Source organism: Phoenix dactylifera, chromosome 15 (assembly GCF_051530095.1).
Source record: "Phoenix dactylifera cultivar Ajwa chromosome 15, Ajwa_hap1_PhDact_Kaust_v1.1, whole genome shotgun sequence".
In the NCBI taxonomy this organism is placed as follows: Eukaryota; Viridiplantae; Streptophyta; class Magnoliopsida; order Arecales; family Arecaceae; genus Phoenix; species Phoenix dactylifera.
In genome coordinates this window covers 18,273,619-18,284,333 of record NC_143204.1, presented here as the reverse complement: position 1 = coordinate 18,284,333, position 10,715 = coordinate 18,273,619, and the positions used below count along the sequence as shown (strand labels likewise).

The following is a 10,715-nucleotide window of genomic DNA, read 5'->3' as shown; positions in this document are numbered from 1 at the left end:
CCATGTATATTTAAATTTCTAAGTATTCGTTTTTTTTTTTTTTCGCTGCACGCCTGGTGCTGGCGGGCATCCCGCCGGTCTCTCCTCAACCACAGACCTCGCTCTCACTCTTCTTGTTCTTCTTCTCACCTTCCGCCGTGCCCGGAAAACGGGAGACCAAAAAAAGCGTTCATTAAATTCAATTAAATCAATTGGTTAAGTTAGGCCTTTTCGCTCTTCCCCGAATTAAATTAAATGGCGACCCTCTCCCTCTCTTCCTCCTTATCCCCTTCGCCTCGTTCCTTCCTGCCCTTCTCTTCTCCTCCACAACCCTCTACCCTCCCCATCTCCCACCTTCGCCGCCGTCTCCTCCCGCCGGTGATCCGGCGAACGGACTCGATGGGCTCCGCTCCCTCCGCTGTCAGGGCTTCTCCCACGTCCGGCTTCGACTCGACCGCCGTCGACGCTCTCGGCGATGTCAGCATCCTCGTCGCGTCCACCGGGGAGTCCGTCTTATTTAGGGATCTGTGGGATCAGAACGAGGTCAAACCCTCCCTCCTCCTAATTGTTTCCCTTTTTCTCTCCTTCAATTTTTTTTCATATTCTACTCGTACGGTGATTTTGTGATTGGAAATTTTGATTCGAGACAGTATTACTGTAAACTGCATGGGTTGGTGGAATTCGAGTCTTTTGGAAATGTACGAATTGATTACTCCATCGAATTCCAGGGAGGGAGTACTCTTTAGGAAGTTTTTGAGGAACAAATCAAGGAAAAGCCTCTGATTTTACCCTAGGAAAAAGAAAGAAAAGCCTCTGACTGTAACTTATATATATATATATATATATATATATATATATAAAAGAAAACGTGGAGGAAAATCCACCCGATTTATTAAAAGAGAAATAAATCAAACAAAAGTGAGTGTTTTTTGGCTGGTTTCCAATTTTTTGTTTGTGATGAAACATTCTAAAAAATATTTGGTGATATTAGCTATGCTACATGCAAAACAAAAGTGAGTGTTTCGTTCCTGGTTTCCAATTTTTTGTGAAACATTCTAGAAAATATTTTCACATTTTACTGAAGAATTTGACATTGTATATGAGAATGTTTGTGCATAACATAAGTGTGGCAGAGATAACTTGACATCGAGTGGAAATATTAGAAAGTATAGAACTATAACTTTAGTCTAAATGTAAGTTTAGGAGTAGAGTGGACCAAGTATAAAGCAAGGTAATACTACATTGAAGTTGTTTAATGTTTCACAAAGGAACCAGAAAGAATGCACCAGAGGGGGCTCCTGTACTTGGTTGAAGTATATGAAAATGTGAAGAATGACCACAAAAAGATTTTTGATGTTAACTGTTAGAAAGAATTATATAAAGCACGTCATGACGGTTTGCTTATTTCCCTTATCTATGATCTGTTTCATAAAATGTAACCCAAAAATAATATACAAGTCTTTTTCTTTATTGTTCCTTTGTATCATTATCTTGATACTCTTTCTGCAACTAAATGGTTTACCAGGGAATGGCTGTGGTTGCACTTCTGAGGCATTTTGGGTGTTTTTGCTGGTGAGAGGGTAATCACTAGTAGAAAAGGATTATTGTTCTTTTTTATCAGAACATGACCATAATTCCTTTCCTTTGTTCATATTCTTAAGCTGGGAACTTGCTTCTGTTCTGAAAGATGCAAAACCAAGATTTGACTCAGCTGGTGTTAAACTAATTGCAGTCGGTGTTGGCACTCCTGACAAAGCTCGTATTCTTGCTGACCGGGTATTCATCCTCCTAGTTTTATAATTTTTTAGAGTTAAGTTTAATGTGATAAACATGCAGAACATGGATTTTTTAGCTTATACACTTGAGGTACCGTGGCATGCTTTTTCCTTGTGGTGACTAGAACCGAGCCATTTGATTGGTTATTTTAGATGACTCCATCTCTCAATAATGTTGGTTGAATTTTTAGCGGACGTGGTTGGGTGTTGAGGCATTGCTGTTTGTAACAATAATGGCTTTCCAAGAGGTGGTAAACTTACCAAGTAACGTCTTGTTGTTTGGCATCAACTTGTTCTAAATCTCATGAGAACTTGGAAATGGCTTGGTTTTTCCTAGACAGTTTCTTCAGTGGATGCAATTTCCCTCCAAGACTGTTTTCTGTAAATCAAATGCGGCCATAGCATATGCTTAAATCCAATAGCAGAAAACGCAGTCCTGCTCACTTTCTTATTTTAGGCGTCTAATCAAATTTGCATATATCATCAACCAATTCTATTACTTGATCATAAGTTTGCAGTGATTATCTCATGATTCATCCTTTCTAAATTGGGGAAGCATGAATTTTTGAATTGCTGATAGTCTACATTCTGGCATGTAAATTCTAATAATAGTTGGTCTGGGATCTTTTTCCCATCTCTTTCCTCTCAGATGAGAAACTTTTATTATGAAACTTCTATTTATCATTGTCAAGAAAGGAAAGCCACCTATAGGAATTGATGCACTAGTTTCTGTGTTAGTTGATATCTAAGTCTTTGCATTATGCAGCTACCATTTCCACTGGATTGCCTCTATGCAGACCCAGACCGCAAGGTGATGAGTCATGCTATAATTCCTATTTATTTTGCCTGAATTTCCATGGGCAAAGGCTCCCATACCTTAATTTTTCTGGCATATGATGTTTTGGGCCTATATCATGGTATTTTTCAGGCATATGATGTTTTGGGCCTATATTATGGTTTGAGACGTACCTTTTTCAATCCAGCCAGTGTAAGTATTATTTTTGTTCTCAAAATTGCATTATCTATATAATTTGCGCTGATGAAGGAAAAACAAAATCAATTTAATATCCACGATGTTATTTACATACTTCTTTCTCTTTTTTTTCCTGACTTTCATGTAACAGGCCAAAGTGTTTTCAAGATTTGATTCTCTCAAGAAAGCAGTAAGGAACTATACAATTACAGCCACTCCAGATGATAAGGCCAGTGTCTTACAACAGGTCATATTTTTTCTGTTCTCTATGCTCAAGAGGCTTTATCATTAACATCCAATCTTGCTAATTAGTTGATTACTTCACAATTCCAAATTCCTCAATTAAATTGTCTTTTTTTATTAGGGTGGTATGTTTGTATTCAAAGGGAAGCAGTTGTTATATGCAAGAAAAGATGAAGGGACAGGTGATCATGCACCTTTAGATGAAATCTTTGATGTCTGCTGCAAGGTTCCAGTTGCATGACTCTAGTTTGCTGATTATAAATATGTATAGTTGGTAAGTCATCAAGTGATATGGCTTTTGTTTTCTTGGTGCAGGCGATATGTCTCTTGTTATTTACATTAAAGAGTACTTACTCTTACAATTAGTCATATTTAATAATTGTTTAGAATCAGCCATAGCTTGATAATCTGAGAAATGCTTTAACTGTGTCATTGTGAACTTGACTATGCACATACCTGGCACACACGGTTATGTTTCAAGTATTATTGTCAGTTTGCAGGTCAGAATTTTTCATATTTACCGAACCATGCAAACTAAGACTTGGCATCTACTAACTATTTCCATCTTATGGTATTCTACTTAAATATAAAAATGCATTGCTTGACATGGACTGTGTCTCTATCTCTGTCTGGATGCTGGAACTGGCTGCTTTTGTAGAGAAGGAAATCCTAAACATTTTCTGTAGGTCATACTAATGTTCTTAGGATTGCATCACATTATGCATGGAGAACTTTTTGATGGGAAGGGTTCACATGATTGTAGAGCTTCAACAGGTGTTCCTCTACATTTTTATCATACATGAGATATCATATGGTTGATTCAGCATTTTTTTTTTATTACTGCTATTTGATGCAACATCAGGAGCATGGAGAACAGAAAGTGGAAAATATTATGTGTCTTTGAGTGCATGCTTTGTATCATAGTTTTTTTCTTCATGTTGTTGTACATTTTTAGGCACAAGGGAAGGAGCTTCTTCTTTTAGGTAGCTGATTGATTCCAAAAGCAGCCAGGAATTGTGCAGCTAGTGGAACTGTCAGATTCTCAATGTTGGAGGTCAGGAGGGAAATTCAAGAACTTTCGTGATGGAACACTAATGAATTGTTTTCAATCAAATTCGTTTACCTTTTCATAAATAATTGGTTGTTCAATTGGCAATCAGTGATTGAATTGTAAGCATTTAAAATATGAGGAATGGGGACTGGGTCTCAGGTCTAAATTGTATATTGTGTGATCTGGGATAGGAAATGGTGTGGCTTTTTTCTTCATAAAAAAATTGTCATTTTGCCCATTCTTTGTGGATGCACTTCAACCACATTAGGAATGTTGAAAGATTTGCTAGGGTCTGTGGGATCAATATGAATTGATTGGTGGCTAAATAGGGTCCATTTAGACTACCTTCAGATGTTTCTGCTTCTTTTTTAAGTCTTCTGTAGCACAAATTTACTAGTTGTTGAGGAACAGATGTAGCTGCATATAGGTTTTGTTTTGTTTCTGTTTCTTCTTCTTGGTCGTGATGCTACTTATACTCATTTTATTTGTAATAGTTATTACTATATAACCATGCTTGACATAATGGGACGATACCTGTTTGCCTTGGGTGAAAACTGAAATTGAAAAATGGATTATATAGAAATTTTATTAAATGATATTGTATAGTATTCAAACATAATTATCAAGATATTTTAACGATGCAGTAATTTTGACATGTTGGTGAACATTGGTCTACTTAAGCAGTATGACAATACCATGCACATCTAAGAGCTTTTGGTTAATGCATGTTAATACTTTTAACGGGAAAATTTCAAATAGTCCTTTGGACTACTATGGACTAATTTCACATATACCGAATTTTCTATTTATTTATAAGGGTGGGAATTCATTTCCCCCTCCTTGAACAAAAGATGGGCAAGAGTTATTCTATTCATTTCAAGAGTCATTTTATTCATTTGCAGTTTTACCCAATCCATGTTGATTTGCAGCTTCCTGACCATTCTCTAGCTTTCAATCCACTTGTTGAAGTTCATCTGTAAAGATTGGATATGACTTCTCAATCATGGATGTCCCTCAATTTTCTTTTTCATGTTACACAGTACACGTATTTGGTTAAGGCTCTCTTCTTAAGCTTTCAAACATGTGTCCTCTGGTTGCACAGAACCTTCATTTTCCTTTGTTTTGATTGAATTCTTAAAGAACTGTTTGACACTTGATAACCAGCTAAAGGAAATTCCTCTCTCTCTCTCTCTCTCTCTCATGATTTAGTGCTCACTACGAATGTCCTTTGTACTCAATGCAATAAGTTGCACATCTCAGTATTGACATTATTGATGTGCCTGAAATCGAGACCAAGGAATTGGAATAGGTTCACAGGGGTGTCTGGATCCCTAAGTTAATGTCTTCTTTCAGAAGAATAATTTTTCACTATTTATTTAGGCGTCCTGCAAGGTGTAATAACTGTTCTTATGGTTATGGCATACCTATTAATATGCATCATGTCATTTTCATTTTCCTTGGAGATCATTGTCTAATATATCACTGAGAATCTGTATTTCCCAAATATAATAAAAAAATTAAAATAGCTTCATTAGGTTCTTCCCAAAGATATTAATGTTGCTTAGCAAGTTCACATGCATAACTCAATACTGGGCGTAGACAAACTAAGGATTATATTTCCTAGATATATATTTCCTAGACCATACTCTTTGCATATCTTGAATGTGCGAAGTGTGTTGTTGACCTCTGCAGAGCTCCTAGGTATATTTTTTAGGAGTAATATGCTCTCTATGTCAATTTATCAACTTAAATGCCAGATCCTTCACGTGCAGACTTGTATTATTCATTTATTTATTTATTTTTACCATGTGATTAGCAAACCTTTTGTAAGAATGTGGTTTTATCAGACTGTTACTGTCTTCTAGATTCCCACTGAGTAGATTAAAATTCATCATGAGAAGTTCTTAGTTACATGGCCTTTGTGAAAATTTGTCAGCCTGGGGACCAAATCTTTTAACTTGTTGTTGTTGGAATACGTTCGTATTTTTCCAGGTTATGAAGGACAAGTAAATCGGAAGCCTAGTGGCATGCTGATTATTTGCCTGTTGTTCCATAAGCATCGGCTTTAGGGCGAAAAGAATGCAACATCTTGGCAGCTGATTATAAATACATTAAGATGGTTGGAGTTCTTGATGGTGTTGCTTGTGATGAATATTTTTAAGTAGATTTGAATTATTGCTAGTGGGTACGATGACTGCAAAAGCTTCAATTTCCCATATGTATTTTACTAATGGTTCCTTTGTACGAACTTCATATGGGAACATGCGATGTTACATTGGAGAGCATTTACTTGTAATGTGAGGTATGAGGTCCTCTCTCTGTTTGTAAAAAGACACTGCCTGAACACTGGGAGAGGTGGTCTTTGTTGTGTTCAATCGCTATCTGGAGCATGTAAATATGTGGATTCTTACTATTGTTTTAAGGCAGTGATACTCGTATAAGGTTACTTGTTGGTGAACTTTTGTATTAATATTTTATCTATTTTAATTCTGATAGGACTTGTATTCAGGAATTATATTTCAGATTGGCTGTAATCTGACGTGTAGGATGCGTGTGAGGGATAGATGGGGATAGTTTTAGCTTCTAACGGATAGGTGTATTTGCAATGTACTTTGTCATGGAATAAATTACTCCAATCTATATGAAAGAATAGTTTAATCCAAGTTAGATAGAAAAAAGTAGCTCTACCAATGTTTGAAAATGCGGTTGGAGGCTATAATTGGTATATGGGGAATAAAGAAGCTTTTGTTCTTTTTAAACCCTTCTCCGACCTGCAACTAAATGCAGGATCTACGTGAGGTGTATTCGTATTAGAAGGCTTGTTTATAAGGGAACAGAAAGAGAGCCCCGTAGTTCATTTAAGACCCGACCTTTAGTGGGGTTCAACATGGATGTAATCGAATGGGTTTTGGTAATGCTGCTAGAAATTATTACCAGTAACTTTGGTTCCAAGTCCTGCATGCATCATTTTAAAATTTATTATCTCAATAAATTATTGAGGATTTGGTAGATTCCAGGTTCAACTCATGCTCATCCTGACTTAAGTCCGAAATATTCAGCTTAAGCTTCAAACTAAGCAGGTCAGATATGAGACCAACAAATTTGGATCCCAAAGTTAAAGGGCAGTGCTTGCTTTCTGGCTGGCTGCGAACTCTCAACCGATTGTCCATGAGCAAGTTTTAACTGAAAAAATATGGAATTCCAAGTTAATTGTTTTTCTCGTGTGTGCGCGTGTGCATGCACCTGTGCGTATATGTGTGTCGGTGTTAGTTTCAGCTGAGCTGGACTGAATGGAACCAGTTTTAGCTGAAGCTTCCTTGACTGATGAGATTTCTAGTTTTAGTGGGCTGCTTGAGATTTTACATTGGTGATAGATTGTAAATAATGACATATTATTGAACTTTATTAGCTATATAATAAATTGTATGTAGTATTGCTGGAAGCATACAATAATATGAGCCATTTATTTAGATTGAGAACCTATAGATACTTTAAAGTAATCAGTTTTATCCAACTAAAAAAAAGCTTTGATATTTTAGTTCTGCTATGCATAGGTTGAGGATAATTTGATTTTTTAATGTAATTAGTTCAGATGGATGAAATGGACATGTCCCCTAAACTAATAGGCAATATGTACATGCTATTACTTCTAATGTTGCATTAGTATGCCAGGCAGGGTTGTTCGTAGCCTCCCTTACATCTGCCTGACATGGGCTTAAACTACTTTGAGATGTATAAGATAAATTTTTGCTAATTGGTTGGTATGCTTTTGAGATGAGCTGATTTGAGCTTGATCTGGGATAAATAAAATTGAGCATCAAAGGGACTGTCTGAAAGAAGATTAAGTATTTTCCAAAGAAGTCACGAAATTTGACAATTTGCTGGATATATGACTCTATGATAAAGGGAATAGGTGGCCCCATCTCAAGAATTTTTGGTTTATACCTCTTTTATAAAGGTGGAATTGGAAATCGAGGGGATTGAGGTGAATGCAAGAGGAAGAGACCTGGTTGATGCATCAGCCAAGAAGGATTTGGGTTCTGGTGGTTGTCAGCTTGTTGGGTTATCATTTTTTGCACAATTCATCTAATGCAGTCTTAAAATCATATCATCCTAGTGAAAAATGGGCCTGAAAACGGTACTAAGTTGTGTCTATAAAGCTTTGAATTGCAGTAATGTTAAAGCCCATCCTTGGCTGGTATAAATCCAAGTGTAGTTCCCAATAACCATTTGCTGGACCTGTCCTCTGAGCTTGCATCTAGGACCTAACTTTTTTTAAAACCTTGTTGGTTCTATGAAACTGTTGGGTTGACCAATTGGCTAACAAGCATACATTGGTAACCATACAACTGTTTTTCCAAGCAATAGGGTATCTTTTTGAAAGATACATCTTACATGTTAAAGCACATGATATGCTAAAATAGTTCAAACCACCATTTGCAAACACCTTATGTTTTTTTGAAGACAATATCATTTATAGTATTTCCGTTATGTTATATATATTCAATTAGAAATTTAATTTGACAAGCATGGAGTTGATGAAGAGACTTTATGATTTTTATTTAATAATGAATATAAGAAAGTCATTGGACTTACTCAATATAACTAAGACATCCCCATGAATGCTACTTCACCATGGTTTCTGATTTAGGGGATATTTGAATGTGCCAGTTCAAGGAGTCAGCTAAACTAATCTAAGTACATTGAACATCTGATTAGTCACAGAATGCATTAGGTGTTGTGTGCTAGTTCTTTGCGATGACATGGAAGATGTCAACAAGGAGGCATTGCACAATGCAATCTAGGGAAAGATGGAGGAAGGGCATGTTCCTTGTATTTGGAGGCTGTTTCTATTTATCAGCAAATTACTGCAAGGTGTGATAAGCATGACCCTATTCTGCAATTTTTATATCTTAGGTTATTGATCAGCTGTTTAAGGAAATGTTCTACATTTTTACTCTACTGTGGATAATTGATTTGTTGATCTGCCATCAGGAGAACTTTTACATGGTAGAGGACCATATATGTCTAGATTACTAGGTATGATAACTTATTGCTTTTTTGCTCTAAAAAAATCTACCTTTAGAGTCTTTTTCCTTATTTATGTAAAACTATAATGCAATTTCTTGAACGATAATGTTTTCTGGGTTTTGTCTATTATCAAAGAGATTAATGTTTAATCCAATTTAAGAAGATGACTTCATTTATGCGATTGTAACTGAATATTTTAAAAATATGTGTTCATTGCTACAAGCATATATAAATTGTTCAGACTAAGAAAATTTATCTAGCTTAGCTTTTTATGTATCCTTCAACTACTTTGTTCATCTTCTTGTGCCACTATCTCAGACCAAGCAAATCTCTGGTCATTGTAAGCGTGATACTTTAAACGATACTACAAAATCATTATCCTCACCTTTTCCCAGAGAAGATTTTAACATGACTATTATCACTTAAAAAGATGCCTGGGAAGGTGGAAACATATTTGCATAAAATTCAGTTGGTTTGTTGTATAAATGCATCCTTTTGAGTTCCTTGGCAGGTCAACTAGATGTTTAGGGATGTATGTTTTTGGCTGAAATATGAGACATCGTATATCACTTGGGAGCAAATACAAATTTGTGACAAGTCGTTATTAGGCAATCTGCAGTATTTTTTTTTTTTAATGTGCCACGAGGATACTGTTTTTTTTTGTTTTTGCTGTTTTCCAAATACATGATCATCTTTATTTCTGTGCAAGTTTCATGGTTTTGTTCTCACTGCTGTGCACTTGGACTTATGCTACTGTATTGATTGCCTTCACAGCTCGAGTTAGCTCAATACCAATAGTTGATGACAGTGACTCTCTGCTGGATACATATTCAAGAAGGTATCTTATGCTTCAATTTATTGTATGGATGGAATGCTTCGGTTCCTTTTTTTAACCAAAAAAAACCTTTATTATGCCGTGCACAGTGATATTACAGCTTTGGCTAAAGACAGCTTATTCACATATTCACCTTGATGAAATGAGTATTCACCAGGTAAAGACTGATATTCTTTTTGTCTAACCTTGGGGAGAAGTGCATTTGGTTGATGGTTCTAACTTGTTATCCATAAAATGGTTAATTTTTAATGGGTTTTATAATGTATTTTCTTTATCAGGCCAGCAATATTAAGGCTCTGTAGCATATAGATATTTTGTGGTAGTAGCGTAAGTGTCATTAGTGAAAGGTACAATTATTTGACAGCCACCTTCAAGTTCTCTACACTTGGCGAATTCACTGAAGTAGGTGGTGTTCTTGTACAGTTAGGATCAACACTGCATGTCCTGGTGTACCACCTATATATGGACCGGTGAAAATTTTTCGTGCAAGAATAATTAGATCATATACCCCTTGTAGTTTTAGAGGGTTATGGCTACAACTGAGGAGCTCTCATGACATTTTCTGAAAGTCTAAGGGATTCTTTAGGCACTTTATTCTGTTTGTTTATTAGTTTTTGTAAATTTCATCTGAAGAATGGGCCAATCATGTGACTTTACTAAGTTATTAGCCATCTATATTCTTTTCTATAGGGCAAAACTGCACCTAGATTTACTGTTATCTTACGTTTGGTCCTCATTGATGGAAAATTTATTCCATTTTTTGTTTAGTCCCTGGCGTGTGAATTAGTGTATAAATCAGGTATATAGAAAGAGGCTTAACTTTTCGAT

General features: G+C 36.0%; 1 protein-coding gene across 4 annotated transcripts; it reads left to right on the top strand.

Moving 5' to 3' along the window:
• Positions 1-9: 9 nt before the first annotated feature.
• Positions 10-6,479, top strand: LOC103704285 (Thioredoxin superfamily protein). 4 transcript variants are annotated; one of them, XM_039134162.3, is made up of 8 exons: positions 10-522; positions 1,505-1,551; positions 1,641-1,755; positions 2,521-2,565; positions 2,683-2,742; positions 2,879-2,974; positions 3,092-3,244; positions 6,014-6,479. In XM_039134162.3, the coding sequence occupies exons 1-7, from the start codon at positions 235-237 to the stop codon at positions 3,209-3,211; spliced, it is 771 nt and encodes a 256-aa protein (XP_038990090.1). In that variant the 5' UTR covers positions 10-234; the 3' UTR covers positions 3,212-3,244; positions 6,014-6,479. The 4 variants fall into 4 exon arrangements, with proteins under 4 accessions (XP_038990090.1, XP_089783657.1, XP_089783656.1 ...); XM_089927531.1 differs by lacking the exon at positions 6,014-6,479 and adding an exon at positions 3,926-4,259 and having other exon boundaries at positions 35-522; positions 2,521-2,566; positions 2,645-2,742; XM_089927530.1 differs by having other exon boundaries at positions 36-522; positions 2,521-2,566; positions 2,645-2,742.
• Positions 6,480-10,715: the final 4,236 nt, after the last annotated feature.

Bases quoted from the DNA above. Each gene is read 5' to 3' on its own strand.
- LOC103704285 (XM_089927530.1), top strand. From the start codon at position 235: ATGGCGACCCTCTCCCTCTCTTCCTCCTTATCCCCTTCGCCTCGTTCC. The intron at 523-1,504 runs GTCAAACCCTCC...ATGGTTTACCAG, and splicing joins ATCTGTGGGATCAGAACGAG to GGAATGGCTGTGGTTGCACT. The intron at 2,975-3,091 runs GTCATATTTTTT...TTTTTTTATTAG, and splicing joins AGGCCAGTGTCTTACAACAG to GGTGGTATGTTTGTATTCAA.